This window comes from Plecotus auritus (genome assembly GCF_963455305.1).
Source record: "Plecotus auritus genome assembly, chromosome: 4".
NCBI classification, from domain to species: Eukaryota; Metazoa; Chordata; class Mammalia; order Chiroptera; family Vespertilionidae; genus Plecotus; species Plecotus auritus.
The window spans coordinates 94474770-94491314 of record NC_137775.1 but is presented as its reverse complement, the minus strand read 5'-3'; the positions used below and the strand labels follow the sequence as shown (position 1 = coordinate 94491314).

Here is a 16545-nt window from a genome sequence, read left to right as displayed (position 1 = left end):
AACTAGTCCCAGGGAGGGTTTCAGATAGGGGGACAGGATTCAGTGAGGCCCAGAGGCAGGGGTGTGGGTGGGGTTGGGGTTGAATTTGAGGACTGAGAGCTGCAGGAGAGGGGAGGTGGCTGCAGAGCAGAGTAGGGGCATGTCCTGATGGCCGGAGTAAGAATATGGGGCTTTGGCCTGAGGACAGCGGATTTCAGCAAGATAAAGTTTGCTGTGATACATTTTGTAGCAAAGAGAATGAATCCAGGGAGGCAGGAAGATGGGAGACACGCAGGGGAGAGCCTGTCACCCCAAGAGACAGGAGGGAGAGGGGTCTAGGCAAGGGCAAAAGGAACAGGACAAGGAGTAGGGTTCATGGAGTCCTCAAAAGCAGACTGGTCTCGGGGGCTGCCCTGGATCACAGCTGGCTCGTCCCCTTGCCCTCTCTGCCAGCCTGCTCTCTCCCCTCTCAAGGGCTCGCCCCAGCCCTGGTTGTTGGTCTCTGGACTTCTCTCTTGGTCCCTTCTCCTCCCTCCACTCCCTAGTTCTTAAGGAAGCAGGCACTTTTCCTGCCTGGCCCTGAGCCCAGCTGCTGGCCCCGGAATGCACAAGTCCTCCTTATTGTCACCTGCTCTGATCATTCCTGCCCGGAAATCCCCAGCAGACCCTGGATCGACAGCTCGAACTCCATTTCCCTTTCTCTCACCTGGGTCTTCTGCTGGCCTCTCAGGCCACAGCCTGCCAGCCCTTTCTTTCCTCCGTGGTGCTCTCATCTTTCTTCTTATTTAAAAAAAAAATACTTTTATTGATTTCAGAGAGGAAGGGAGAGGGAGAGAGAGACAGAAACATCAATGATGAGAGAGGATCATTGATCAGCTGCCTCCTGCACGCTGCACACTGGGGATCAAGCCCGAAGCAACCCAGTCATGTGCCCTGACTGGGAATTGAACCATGACCTCCTGGTTCATAGGTCGATGCTCGACCACTGAGCCACACTGGCTGGACTCATCGTTCTTCTGAAGCCGCAGTTTCTTTGAAAGTCTTCCCACCCTTCCAGGTCCCCCTTGAGTGTGCACGAGTGTGTAACTCCAGCGTGCATCATTCACACGGACACCCCTCAGCTCTGTGACCCAGGCAGGAAGTCCCCTGACCCTGACACCGATGCTGAGGCACACGTCCAGGTGAGTACCGAGCCTGGTCTGATTTGTTCACCCCCAACCCTGGCACCCAGGGCTGCCCAGTAGACATTTGTTGGGTGGAAGAAGGTGGCAGATGCAGGTGCTGCAAGGCCTCTCCAGGAAGGACTCGCTGCCCAGTGGCAAGGAGTGTGGTGAGCCCATGGTCCCACTGGTTAGCCTCTTTGGGGGCCCCAGGCTGGGATGAGGGTGAGGAGGGTGAGGCGCCTGGCTCTCAGAATCGTGCAAGCACCTCCTTCCATTCTGTGCTCTGTGCATCCCTCTCGCTGCTCTCTAGCCTGGCCTTGCAGCTGGTGGCCGAGTACAGTAGTGGGTCCGGGGCCTTGCCATTTCGACTCCGCTCAGTCAGGGCTCCCTCCTGGGCAGCCTGTGCTCTGGAGTGCTCCGTTGGGCAGGTAGAGAACTGTCAGATCTGCTCAATCTTGCTCCTGCCTGTTTCCCTGCCAGGAAGTCACTTCCCAGTGGCCCTGTCCGTGCCTAGCCTCAGCTTCCCAGGGAACCTAACCTGACAGGCAGGCGCAGCCAGATTACAAAGGAATCCACACCCCTGTGAGCTCCGACGCCCCGTCCCGAGCCCAGTGCCGGCACACAAGGTGCTCAAGAAATCCCTGAGGCCCTGGCTGGTTTGGCTCAATGGATAGAGTGTTGGCCTGTGGACTGAAGGGTCCCAGGTTTGATTCCGGTTAAGGGCACATGCCCGGGTTGCGTACTTAATCTCCAGTAGGGAGGCAGCCGATCAATGATTCTCTCTCATTGATGTTTCTATCTCTCTCTCCCTCTCTGAAACCAATAAAAATATATTAAAAAAAGAAAGAAAGAAAGAAAGAAAGAAAGAAATCCCTGAGGATGACTGAGTCCCCGGATGTCTGAGCATCTGCTGGGAGGCCAGGGAGTATCTGTGCGGAACTTGCCAGACGCCTCCAGTTGGAGTTCCTACGGCGCCCTGGAAGGAATAATGAGGCGGAAAGAGCTATTTCCACGGTTTAAACAGTCTCAGAGAGTTTATGCTTTTAGGTGAGATGAGACCATGCAGGTTATTTGAAATCCGAGCCTTTGCTTTTGGCAGGGACGATGTCAGAGCAGTGTGGAAACACTGGCTTATCTTGAGGTGAGCAATTGGCAGCTACACAGAAACATGTTTTCGCTGGGCAGAATGAGGCGGAGGAGAGGAGTAGGAAGGTCCATGGCGTTGGACTCTCACACCAGATGCCCTCAGGCAAATCCCCTGCATCTCTGAGCCTCCGTTTCCCCAACTGTAAAGTGGGATCTAGCATGTCCTGTCCTGGGGGCATTCACGAGACAGTAATGTAAAGAGTCCATTATAGATTCTAGCTCTGAGCAGAGTGGCAGCCACTGTTATCATCAACTAATGCCCGTCAAAACCTTTTAAAAGATGGAGTCACTGGGCCAGGAAGTGTCCTTGGTGGCAACTGGCCTAATGGCCTACATGGACCAGGTCGGACAGATCCAGCTTATTTTGAGGATAAACGAGGACTCCAATTCTGAGGCTGCAGCAAACAGGGATGTGAGCTGGGCCAGCGTCCTGGGAGACAGGAACAAGCTGGCAGGATCAAGGGCACTGAGCATCCTCAGGGTCTCAACCCAGCAGAGTCTGGCGGGGAGTGTGAAAATCCATCAGCATTAGGGTTTGGTCAGTGCTCCATGATACTCGTGTCAGGCAGCCTTAGGGATGATGCATGCAAACGCTCTGCTCCCTGGGCCCCAGGAAGACCCACAGACCTGCCTTCTTAGAAAGAAGACTGTTCCCTTCCAGGAGGCGGAGGTGGCATATACAGCCTGTGCACAGTGTCCTGTGCTGTGAAATTCACATCCATGGATGGAAAAAAAGACTAGAAGGAAACACACCGAAGTATTTCTCACCACCCTTTTTTTCACTTACATTTTCTCCGTGGCTTGATAACGTGGGCGGATGGAGGGTAGAGTGGAGGAAGTTGACAAAGATTTAAAAATGTATTGTCCTCAGAGTCCATTTAACTTGAGGATGAGGTTCTAGACTCAGCATTTTCCGATGAGCGAGAAGCCACCACCAGCATATGATTTCTAGAACACAGTGAAAGAAACCCTTTCAGGTGGGGAGTGGTGGCCCAGGAAGCCTGAAAGATCATCTCAGACTCTCACTTATCCTTCTTTTCCACACAAGGAGGGAAACATGGAGATGAGGGTCCCATCCCCCCCCCCCCCCCCGCCCCCAGCACCATGCTCAGGTGAGTTGGAGGCTTGGAGATGGCCTATGGAGAGAGGTCTCCGCACTCTAACACCAGGCCGAGCTCCTCACTCTGGGGAGGAAGGGTCTGGACACCAAAGCTTTTGATAATCTGCTAACGTTTGTGGGTGGCACTCTCATCTCTTTTTGAGCTTTCTTTTTTTTTTTTTTTTAGACTGATCAAGTTATATTAGGGGAAGAAACATCAAACACTAAACTTCAAGGGACAGCTGTCAATAAACTCGTCCTTTTTTTCACAACACACAGGCTCTAACTCTTGCAGGCCTATTGGCAATGCCCCGTGAACACTCACGACACAAGAACAGAGACTCACAGACCCTATAATGCACAGAGTATTCCTAAGGACACTGAAGACTTTATTTTGCACACAAAACCACTGGGGATCTTGCCTGTGGACACCTCGGAGATTACAATGCAGATGCACTTGGCTCCAGACACTTGAGAAGCAAGGTGAGAAGAACAATGATTTGGACCAGTTACATGACTACAGGGCTAGGGTTTCCACCAGGGTTCTGATGTCAGGCTTGGCTTTGTAGCAGTTCTAAGAAGCAGTGAGAACACCACAGGGAGGGGAGAGGCAGAGGCCCTTGCAGGTATCGGCTGGGGGCCTTGGGCTCCCATGCAGATGTCAGGAGCAGAGGTCTAATTAACTGACTGGTGACCGCGGGGCTCGGGCCGCCTGCCCAGAGCGTACTTGGCCAGGGGTTTTCTGAAGTTCCTGCCGGCAAACTTGGCCTTGCTGCCCAGCTCCTCCTCGATTCTGAGGATCTGGTTGTACTTGGCCAAGCACTCAGATCGGCAAGGAGCACCAGTCTTGATCTGCCCAGTGCAGAGCCCCACCACCAGGTCGGCAATGAACATGTTTTCGGTCTCCCCGGAGCGATGAGACACCATGACACCCCACCCTTTGGACTGGGCCAGCTTGCATGCCTGAATAGACTCGGTCATGGAGCCAATCTGGTTCACTTTGAGCAGGAGGCAGTTGCAAGACTTCTCGCTCATGGCCTTGGCAATCCGCTTCGGGTTGGTCACTGTGAGGTCATCCCCCACCACCTGGATCTCTATGCTGGCAGTGAACTTGCGCCACGCTTCCCAGTCGTCCTGGTCGAAGGGGTCTTCGATCGACGCCACTGGGTAGTCCTTGATGAAGGACTTGCACAAGTTGGCCAGCTCGTCGTGGGTGATGTACCTGTTGGGGTCATTGGGTGACTTGAAGTCCAGGTCATACTTCCCAGACTTGAAGAACTTGGAGGCAGCCACGTCCATGCCGATGACCACCGTATCGGTGTAGCCGGCTTTCCCGATGGCGTTCTTCAGCAGCTCCAGGGCTTCCTTATTCTCCAGGATGTGGGAGCAAAGCCACCTTTGTCCCCCACGTTGGTGGCGTCTTTCCCATACTTCTCTTTGATGACGTTCTTCAGATTGTGGTAAACTTTGGCCCCAATGCTCATAACTTCCATGAAGTTGGCGGCGCCGACAGGGAGGATCATGGACTCCTGCATGGCCAGCTTGTTGCCAGTGTGAGAACCACTGTTGATGACGTTCAAAGCCGGAACTGGCAGGACTACCTCAGTGTTGCCAGCCAGGTCAGCAATGTGGCGGTACAGGGGCACCCCCTTCTCAACAGCTCCAGCCTTACAGACTGCCAGGGACACTCCCAGAATGGCATTGGCACCGAATTTAGATTTATTTTCTGTCCCGTTCATCTATATCATCAGCTTATCAATCTTCTCCTGCTCCACGACGCTCAGCTTCTTGCTAACCAGGGCAGGCGCAATAGTTTTATTGATGTGCTCAACAGCCTTGGAGAAACCCTTCCCCAGATAGCGTGTCTTGTCATTGTCCCGAAGCTCTAGAGCCTCGTAGATACCAGTTGAAGCACCACTGGGCACAGCAGCTCTGAAGAGACCTTTTGCGGTGTAGAAATCCACCTCAACAGTGGGGTTCCCACGAGAGTCGAAGATCTCTCTGGCGTGCACCTTCAGAATAGACATGGTGAATTTCTAGCCGCCGGATGTCGCCCGAGAAAGAAGGGAGCTGCAGACACGCAGGACGAGCACTTAGTCACAATGTGCCTCTTTTTTGAGCTTTCTCTCCACTTCCAGACAAACCTTGTTTACCCGTGTCCAGGTGACCTTTAATGACCTTACTGGTCCCAAGCCTTACATATCCCCAAATTGTCTTCTCTCACCTCCTTCCCTACTTGTATGTTTCCTTCACTGCACTGTTCTTTGCAAAGCATGCTGCCTTCTAATTCACACTACAGTGTAAAGGACCCCCGCTCTATATCACCACTCATAAAACAAGAGGTTAATAAGAGCAGTTTTACAATGGAATTCACTCTCTGGAGAAGTCAGTGTAGCTAGGCCAGAACCCAGAACTGGAATCAGAAGGTCTGGGTTTAAGTTTTGTGGTTGCCTCTAAATCATTGGCTAACTTTGGGCAAGCTGCACTCTCTCTGAGCTTCAGATTCCTCACCTGTGGAAGCATAACAGGCCCTAAAAATTGCCTTTTTTTCCCCTCCCAAATCAGTTCACAAGATATTCTTTTCTCTTTATTACCTGATTTTCACACAAATCCCATGGTTACCTTGGCAGGAAGCCCTATTATTCTGACTGGCCTTTCAAAAACTAGCTCAGATAATCCCTTCCCCAGGAAACCCTTGCCCGCCACCCCGGGTTAATCAGTCCATCCTGGGGCTGCAGGGCCTCTGCACCTGGCACTGGCTCTTGCCACTCAACCCCCTGCCTGGCATCAAGGGCAGTGACCTCTCATTGTCCCTTTGGTTCCCCAGGGCCTGGCATACAGTAGATCCCCAGTGGCTGTTCCAGTAACATTGAATGACACCAACTCATCCGGATTCTGTCTTCCCCAGTGTTCCTTAGCTCCCCCTGCAGGGCCTCTTCTAGAAACCCGGGAGGTGGGTGGTTGTGTCTTCACGGATCTCTAATGACAGTGCTGGGCAGGAGAGATCTAAGGGGGAGACTGGGGCCCCCTCTGTAGAGGTTGTCACCCTTACACCCCACAAACACAGCTGGTTCAAACACCAAAGAACTTTCAAGTGACTTGCCCTGCCCTGGGCCAAATATCATATTACAAATGCCTGGCCCAGGACTGGCACCCAGGAGGCACGCCTCTGATGTCAAATGCTAGCTCCTTATCCCCACCCCCTTCCTTTGAAGGTGAAGGTAAGAAATGGGTTTCCAATAAGTGCCTCTGTGATGGCCAAGTAAGGGGTCCCACCCCACCCAGTACCCCCAGGACCTAGGCCACTTTGCCATGTATCCCAGTCGGTTTCTTGCTCTCAGAGTCTGGGTGCCCTTCTCCTGGAGGAGTTGGAGAGGCTGGGGAGGGGGTGGCAGCAGCTGGGTCACTTGCAGTGTACGGACAAAGAGCAAGGCCTTGAAGCCGGGCATTCCCTGAGCCACCTTAGCAGAAGTGCCACCGGGCCTCTCAGGGTACCCATGTCCTCATCCTGTAAAATGGGGATAATCAGAGTCCTCACTGGGTTGGTGAGTGGCTTAGGCGAGAAAATATTTGTGAGGTAACAGGCAGAGCGACCTGGAATAGTAATCCCTGTGTTCATCTCCAAACACTGCTGCCATTGTGGGCCGTAGGAAAACCTGGCAGGACCCTCCAGAGCAGCTCGGCCAGGGCCGCTCGTCTGGAGTGAGCAGGGAGCTGCCCTGGCAGTGGAAGGGCACCTGGGCAGCCATGCCCTTGCACTGCCCACGGCTGGAATGTCCTGGGTGCTTGCATAAGGTCTGGATGAAGATCCAGGTGGCTTGGTGTTGTGCAAAGCACAGCTTTCCCCGGGCCTCAGAATTGCAAACCTTGGCCAGGCTTTCCTGGTGACGAATGTGCCCACCCTGGGTGGAGCCGGTCAGCCACAGCCACGGCCGGCGGCCCCACCCTGTTCTCTGGAGTGAGAAGAGAACGGCGTGTCTCCTTTGGGTGTTAGCCTGGCCCGGAGCCCAGGGTCCAGGTACAAGGGTGCAGGGTCCAGCAGACCCTGGTGGGAGCCCTGGCTGTGCGCCTGGTGTGCTGTGTGGCCTTGGGCAGTCCCCTCCCCCTTGCGGGGCCTCAGTGTCAGCTCATTTCTAAGGCCCCTTTCAGCTCAGGCAGTGTCTGCTTCCCACCCTCCCAGGAAAGGCCAGTGGGACTGGCTGACCTCTTGCTTCCACCGAGAAAACCGAGCTTGGGTTCTAGTTTCATCCATTCATTCACTCACTCGTTTGTGTTTTCCTAAGGGCTGGGCCCACCCATTCTGCTGCAGTTCCAACTCCTGTCCTGGGAGCTTGAGGGTCTAGGTGACAAGAAACAACACATGTCCTCACATACCCCCATCGGATGATAGCACTTGCCCAGGGAAACCAAGACAGAGGGGATGGCTGCTCTGAGGAGCCAGGAGGGGCTGAAGGAGGGCAGACTGGGTACACTGAAGGGCGAGGGGGGCCTCCCGGGTGGGGGGACATGGCGTGTGCCTGAAAGGGCAAAAGTCAGAAGCCCTGGATGGTGAGTGACCCCCACAGACAGTCCTCCAGAGTTTTGCTTCTGTGCATGGGCTGGGGATCCAGGGTCTGGCTGGGCGGTGGGGGCTCCCCTGTCCCCCACCCCTACCCCGCCAGCTCCTTCAGCGGTTTCACTGGCTGCGGTGACCTGACCGGCTGGGAGCAGCCACTCGTGTGGACGAGACTGGTCGGCTGCAGGCCTGTGTCAATAGCGGCCTTTCTCTCCGGCTGGGGAGCTGTGATTTTCCTATGGCTGAGTCACTCGGGGAAGGCAATACAGGAGGCCGATTAGAAGTGTTTCAGTTCCTGAAACTTCCCATTCCGTTTACAGGAGGTGGCAGCACAGCGAGAGTCCTGTGGGGAGCTGGGCAGGAGCCTCGCAGGGCGCAGCAAGGTGCCCCATGCAACCAGGGGTCTCAGGGCACAGCCACGGCCTCCCTGTCAGGCACGGGCTCCCTGACGACAGGGTGTCTCCCTATCTTATCAGGAATTTCTCCTACTTTTGTGCCAAGCCCCCTGTTGTCAAGCAAGGCCTCTGGGGTAGTATTCCGAGATGCTATTAAACCCACTGTCAGGCACAGAACAGGTGGCCTGGTGTCCCCTTCTGGGGTTTCTCTTACATCAGAGGAAGATGGCAGGACATGGAGTCTGTCATTTCCCTGTGGTGCTCTCTGCTCCTCTCTCCCTTTCCTTTCTCCTGGTCAGATCACCAGGGGCTGCAGCCCTTCCTCACCTCGGGCCCTCATCCCTCAGCACGCCATTCCCACCCAGCCCTGCGGGCCCTGCTTAACCCCGGGCCACTCCGGTACTCATTGACCAGGGAGCAAAGGTGGCAGGACTGGGCACTGTTGGTGAAACCAGATACCAAACAGATGGAGTGGACAGCTGACCAAAGTCCAGCTGGGCTCACGTGGCTCTGTCCTCAGTGGGATCCGAGGCAGGGCTGATAACAGGAAGGACCTGCTGGTAATTGGTGCAGGCTGGGGAAGTGGACATCAACCAGTGAGCGGTCGGCCACCCTTCCCGCCATCCCTCACCTGTCGATGACTCTGAGGTCACTGTCCTCGGAGCAGCTCCGCAAGGTGACTCCGTGTGACCTGCAGCCCCTCCCACACACAGTGGTTTCTGGCAGAAGCAGCAGCAACTGTGTGCAGGGCCTGTCCTTCGGGCCTTGGGGTTTAGAGAATGGGGGTCTTTCTCAGCCTTTCCCCGCAAGGGGTGCCCACAGGGGCCACACCGCATTCCCCTGAGGGCCTAGGCTCAAAACAGCCAACTAGCAGCCCTAGTAAAATCCAGTCTTCTCTCTTTTCTTTTTTTAATCCTCACCTGAGGATATTTTTTTCCCATTGATTTTTAGAGAGAGTGGAAGGGAGAAAGAGAGACAGAAACGCCAATGTGAGAGAGACACATCAATTGGTTGCCTCCTGCATGCCCCCGATCAGGGCCAGGAGCCTGCAACTGAGGTATGTGCCCTTGGCCAGAATCGAACCAGGAACCCTACAGTCTGCAGGCCAATGTTCTATCCACTGAGCAAACTGGTTAGGGCCGCAGTCTTCTCTTTACCTAAAACCCGCACATAAAGTTTGCATTCTAGTTCATCACATGTTTAATACAAAAATACGATTATTCCCCTCACATTCTTTGGGTCAAATGGATGTCACAGGAAGATGGAGCCCATTTATCCTGTGGCTTTGTCACCCCGGGCACAATGGTGCCAGTGATGGGAGCCTGGAGCAAGTGGCACAGGGGCTCAGGGGCCTCAGAATTAGTCCTAGTGCAGAATCACACATTCCCCCGGCCCCGCAACTGTACCAGAAGGCTCTCCTTCCTTCCTGTCCCCCCTTCCCCAGGAATTCTAGGTGAGGGTCAGTGGTCATGGCCACCCGTGGGGTGGGAGAGGGGCCTCCTATGTGCAGGGCACTGGGCCTCTTCCTCCTGAGGGCTGCTTGGCTCTTCTCCCCGGGAGAGACTGGCGAGGAATCTCAGCCAGGGAACAGCTGGTTAATGAACCCATGCACACTGGGGGTGTCTGCCACATTTGGTCTCAGCACACCTTGTCATAATCATGGGCCCAGCCATCTGACAGGCGTGTGCATGGAGCCCAATGGCTCTGGCAGAGGCTGGAAGGGTGCCACCCTGGCATAAGCTGGGCAAACCCAGAGGAGGAGGTGCTGTGAGAGTCTGAGGGCTGCCTCTTCCCTCATGCCAACCAGCCCCAAGGCCCAAATATTTCTGACTCCCAAATGCTTCTCAAATCCACCTTATTTTCCCCAGTTTTATTGAGGTATAGTTGACACACAGCTCTGTGTACGTTAAAGGTATACAGCATAGCCCAGTGGTCGTCAAATCGTGGCTCTCGAGCCACATGCGGCTCTTTGGCCCCTTGAGTGTGGCTCTAAATACCACGGCCTGGGAGAGTCTATTTTGAAGAAGTGGTGTTAGAAGAAGTTTAAGTTTAAAAAATTTGGCTCTCAAAAGAAATTTCAATCGTTGTACTGTTGATATTTGGCTCTGTTGACTAATGAGTTTGCCGACCACTGGCATAGCCCTAGCTGGTTTGGCTCAGTGGATAGAGCGTCAGCCTGGGGACTGAAGGGTTCCGGGTTTGATTCTGGTCAAGGGCCTGTGCCCTGGTTGTGGGTTTGATCCCCAGTGGGGAGCATGCAGGAGGCAGCCAATCAGTGATTCTCATCATTGATGTTTCTATCACTCTCTCTCTTGCTCCCTTCCTCTCTGAAATTAATAAAAATACTTAGAAAAAAAAGGTATACAGCATAATGACCTGAATTTCACATACTGTGAAATGATCAACCATCATCTCATATAGATACAATTTTTTAAAGTGTTTTTTTCTTGTGATGAGAACTGTTAGGATCTACTTTTTTTTTTTTTTTTTTTTTTTGTTAATCCTCACCCGAGGATAATTTTTTCCCCATTGATTTTTAGAGAGAGTGGAAGGGAGGGAAGAGGAAGAGAGAGAAAGAAAGAGAGAGAGAAAGAGAGAGAGACACATTGATGTGAGAGAGACACATTGATCGGTTGCCTCCTGTACACGCCCTGACCTGGGCCAGGATCAGGCCTGCAACCCAGGTACATGCCCTTGATTGGGAATTGAACCTGGACCCTTTGGTTCACGGACTGATACTCTAACCACTGAACCACTGGCCAGGCAGGACCTACATTCTTAACAACTTTCAAATATACCCCATAGCAGTGTTAGCTGTAGTTATCATGTTGCACATTACATCCCCAGTCTTTATTTAACTCATAACTGGAAGCTTGTACCTTTGATCACCTTAATCCAAACCTCCTGTCTCTGGTAACCACCAATCTGATCTCTTATTCTATGTCCCCCCCCCCCCCCCCCCCCGCCAAAGATTCCACATATAAGTGGGATCACATAATCTTTTTACTTCTGTCTGACTTCTTTCACTCAGTACAATGTTCTCCAGTTCCACTTACTTCCTTTTATGGCTGGATAATATTCCATTGTATGTATGTGTGTGTATATATATATATATATATATATATATATATATATATGTGTGTGTGTATATATATATATATATATCTTCTTACCTAATAAAATGACCCAGCACTTCTGGTACAGTTGTGGGGCTGGGGGAATGTGTGATTCTGCACTAGGACTAATTCTGAGGCCCCTGAGCCCCTGTGCCACTTGCTTCTTACCTATATATCTTCTTACCTAATAAAAGAGAAACATGCAAATTAACCATCACTCCGCTATGCCCACAGCCAATCAGACTGAGTATGCAAATTAACCCAACAAAGATGGAGGTTAATTTGCATATGCAGGCGCAGAGCGGTGTGAAGCCTGCTATGAGGGGAAGCGGGGCTGCAGAGGGAGCTACTGGAGTGGTGCTCCAGACAGAAGCAAGGACTTGCCGGATCCGGCTGGCCTGGGAGCGGGGACTTGCTGGCTCCCGGTAGGAGCAGGGACATGCCGGCTCTAGGCGGCCCAGGAGCGGGGACTTGCCAGCTCCTGGGCGGCTGGGGTGGGGAGCGAGGACTTGCTGGGTCCCAGACGGCTGGGAGTGAAGCCAGGGGCCTATTCTTGCACGAATATCGTGCAACGGGCCCATAGTATATGAATATTTCTTTATCCATTTCACCCAGCGATGGACACTTAGTTGCTTCCATATCTTGGCTGTTGTAAGTAATGCTGCTAGGAAATGGGGTAAGCTTATCTGGTCAGCACAGTGTTTTTGTTTCCTTTGGATGTATTCCCAGAAGTGAATTTGCTGGACCATATAGTTGTTTTTTATCATTCTTTGAGAAACCTCTATAATGTTGTCCAGAGTGGCTGAACCATTTTACAATCCTACGGGCAGTGCATGAAGGTTCCTTTTCTCCACATCCTTGCCAGCATTTACCTCTCGTCTTTTGATGACAGCCATTCCAACAGGTGTGAGGTGGTATTTCCCTGTGGCTTTGATTTGCATTTCCCTGATGACTGGTGATGTTGAGTACCTTTTCAGTACCTGTTGGCTATTCATATATCTTGTTTGGAAAAATGTCTATTCAAGTCTTTTGCCCATTTTTTAAATTGGATTTTTTTTTTTGCGATTGAGTTGCTTGAGTTTTTTTAAAATATATTTTGGATAATAATTCCTTATTACATATGATTTACAAATATCTTTTCCTATTTTGTAGGTGGTATTTTTATTACGTTGACTCATTTTTCAAAGTAATCTTTGAATCTTATCTCAAAATCTTATCTCATTCTTTTGCTTAAAACCCTTGGCTGGAGCGTCATTCCATACACCAAAGGGTTATGGGTTCGATCCCCAGTTAGGGTGAGTACCAGAGGCAACCGGTTGATGTTTCTCTCTTACATCGAGGCTTCTCTCTCTTCTCTTCTTCTCTCTGTAAAAATCAATAAAACATACCCTTGGGTGAGGATTAAAAAAGAAAAACTACAGAGAGATACCACTTCATACCCATTAAGAAGGCTACTATAAAAAAAGAAACCCAGAGAACAACTATTGGCGAGGATGTGGATAAATTGGAACCCTGATGCGCCGTTAGTGAATGTATAATTAGTGCAGTGGTTGTGGAAAACACTATGACAGTTCCTACAAAAATTAAAAATAGAAGTATCATATGATCCAGCAATTCCACTCCTGGGTATTTACCCAAAAGAATTGAAAGCAGGGCCTTGAAAAGACATCTGTACACCTGTGTTCGTAGCTGCATTATTCACAACAGCTACAGCGTGGAAGCAGCCCAGGTGTCCCTAGATGGAGAAGCCAGCTGTGGTGTATACTCACAATGCAATACTATTCAGCCTTAAAAAGGAAGAGATTCTGCAATATGCTACAACAAAGATGAACCTTGAGGACCTGGTGCTCAGTGAAGTATGCCAGTCACAAACAGACAAACACTGCATGATGCCACTTCTATGAAGTACTTCGCGTCGTCACATTACAGAGACAGAAAGTGGAATGGCGGTTGCCAGGGGCTGTAGGAGGGGTGGGATGGGGTTATTGTTTAATGGGTACAGAGTTTCAGATCTACAAGATGAAAAGAGTTATAAGGAGGGATGGTTGCACAGCATTGTAATGTATTTAATGCCACTGAGCTCTACACTTAAAATGATTAAGATGGTAACTTTTATGTTTTGTGTATTTTACCACAGTAAAAAAGTGGAAGCCCTAGCCAGTTTGGCTCAATGGATAGAGCGTCGGCTTGCAGACAGAAGGGTCCCAGGTTCGATTCCTGCCAAGGGCACGCACCTTAGTTGTAAGTCCCTCCCCAGCCGGGGCCCTGGTTGGAGCGTGTGAAGGAGGCAACCAATCAATGTGTTTCTCTCACATCGATATTTCTCTCTGTCTTTCCCTCCCTCTTCAACTTTCTCTAAAAAATCAATGGAAAAACATCTTCCGGTGAGGATTTAAAATAAATAAAGAAGTAAAAAATCAATAAAGACATATATTTTTTAAAAAGTGAAAAACAAAACAAAACAAAACAGTTCTCTCTCCACTTCCATGATGGATTGTATTTTCAAAAAAATGATCACAATCATATTTCTTTCCCATACACTCTTCCAGAAGAGATGGGGTCTGTTTCGTCATCCCATTGGAACTGAGTGAGCCTGTGAGTGCGAGGGTGAGGGGTTGGGGTGTGTGTGTGGGGGGAGGGGACTGCGTGGCTTCCCAGGCTGGGCTGCAGGGGCAGTACAGCTTCTCCCTCTCTGTGCTCTCCCTCGACAAGCAGCCAGCATGTTGTGAGAAAGCCGAGGCCACGTGAAGGCGTGCTAGGCCTCAGCCAACAGCAAACCTCGGATATGGGTGAGTGACTCTGCAAATGATCCACCCAGCCCTCAATCCCCAGCTGATGCTGGTGGAGCAGAGCTCTCCCCACCGAGACCTGCCTGAATTGTAGCTTCGCTAGTGACATAAATGTGCTCATTTTAAGCCACTAAGGTTTTTGGAATGTTTTGTTACACAGCCATAACAACTAGACTCCCAGCCCCCATCCCTTCCTTGACTTAAAAAACAAGTTCTCTGGGCTAGAAGAAAGGAGGAGAGGTTGAGAGGAGGTGATAGAAGAAGACAGGTTAATAAATATATTATCCTTTCACCTCATTCAAGGAGACACTTAAAATAGTGATTGAGTTATAAAGAAATAAGGAACTTTGCAATTCTTGCTGATACAAGATTGTAGGCAGAATCCTCTCCTTCTATACAAATCTGAAATGCCTGTTGAGATGTTTGTGTCCTTGACCCCATGTCTGTCATTGTCTGGGTCCCCTGTGACTCCTCAGACCCAGGACCATCCTGTTACAGAGCAGATGCCCAATAAATATGCATCAATGAGTCAATGAATGATGGTGAACGAGTGAAACCTAACACCCATCGTGGGGTTTTCATAGAGATCTTGGTCATTTAATCAGAGACTATTCATGTCAAGGCAGGCTGAGAGACGGACTCTTTTTATAAATGAGGATGCTGAAGTCAGGAGCGGGGCAGTGACTGCCCTGAGGCCTTCTGTCCACCGGGTGGCAGAGATGACCTAGCACTCTGTCCCTCGGTGGCCAGCCTATGCTCTGCCCACCCACTCACTGGCCCTGACCACCGCCCGGCCAGTCTGACCTGGGAAAGGATGGGCTTGGGTAGTTTTCACCCTCCTGGTTATGATCTGCCCCTGAGTTTACTGGTGGGGTTGGTCCTGGCCCCTCAAGGGCAAATGGCAGATGCAGAGGGACCACCAGAAAGGGACCCCTTGTGGGCTGGTGATGGGGACCAGGAGGAGGTGCTATGGAGGAGTATCTGACACATAGTAGGTGCTCCATCAACATTTGTTGAGTTGAATTGAATTGAAATAAACATCCAAATAAATATATAATGTAGACAAAGAAGAGGCCAAGTAATAAATCTCACAAGTTCACTGACTGAAAGTCAGGGTGACCCGATCATAAATTCCTAACCGAGGAGGTCATGGAATGGTGGGTGGTCATGCCCCAGGCCTATAAAAAGTTGATCTTTGCCTTAAGCAAGTGCTGTCCATGTTCATGTGCATCTAGGTTAGTACACCTTGAAAAGCCAGGGTAATCCTCATTCCAGGCCCCTCCGAGGCATAACCACCCCCAGGAGCACATTGTCTTGTCCAAACGTATGGAAAGAACTGAGAAATCCTCATTCTCCAGAGCATCTGAGATCTTGCTTCCTGGCGTGTCGTCAGTTGGCTCCAATAAACTTTTTTAAAAATATATATATATTTTTATTTATTTCAGACAGGAAGGGAGAGGGAGAGAGAGATGGAAACATCAGTGATGAGGGAGATGCATTGATTAGCTGCCTCCTGCATGCTCCACACTGGGGATTGAGCCCATAACCCAGGCCCTGACCGAAATCAAACTGTGATCTCCTGGTTCATAGGTAAATGCTCAATCACTGAGCCACACTGGCCGGGCTGGCTCCAATAAACTCTTATAAACATTCTCTACAGGTTTGGATGTTCTTATATCTACAATAATTACAAACTTGTATGGTAAATGCCGATAAAAGGTTTCGGGGAGATGCGAGGCCATTGGAAAGGGTCATGCCTTCCTTCTGTGAGGCCTCTGAGGAGATGGCATTTGAGCTGAGCACTGCCAGGTGGGAGGAGTTGAGGTGAGGGGTGGAATGAGAGAAAGCCTGCATGGTATTCTAGGCAGAGGAAATGGTGGCAGAGAACCAGGCTCAACTGAGGAACCAAGACAAGGTCAATATGGCTATTGTGACAATGGAAGGCAGCGGATGGCAGTGACAGAGATGACAAGGCTAATGAGGTCAGCAGAGGCCAGATCAGGGGACCTGGGCACTTTGCCATTCAGCTAAAAGACTACATTTCCCAGCTCCCCTTGAAGTGAGATGCCGTCATGTGACTAACTTCTAGCCAGTGAAATATAAGCACATGCGTTGCCTGCTCTTTAAAATAATCTCTTTACAAGGGCTGAGGAGTGTGGAGCTTCTCTTCTCCACTAGTCCCTCCAGTGGAATGTAGACCACGTGGCTGGAGTTAGCAGGGCCATCTGGAACCATGAGATGATGCGAAGATGAGTTGATGCGAAGATGCTTAGCGTTAGGAGCTCAAAAGAGAAATATGGTTT

The 16545-nt window shown here is 50.9% G+C and overlaps 1 protein-coding gene across 1 annotated transcript; it reads right to left on the bottom strand.

Annotated features, from left to right (window-relative positions):
- Window positions 1–4043: 4043 nt before the first annotated feature.
- Window positions 4044–5489, bottom strand: LOC308246019 (alpha-enolase-like). The gene is given in 3 exon segments (XM_080663885.1): window positions 4044–4769; window positions 4772–5126; window positions 5130–5489. Coding segments are annotated over 3 exon segments (1347 nt in total). The 5' UTR covers window positions 5415–5489; the 3' UTR covers window positions 4044–4062.
- Between the last annotated feature and the right edge of the window lie 11056 nt (window positions 5490–16545).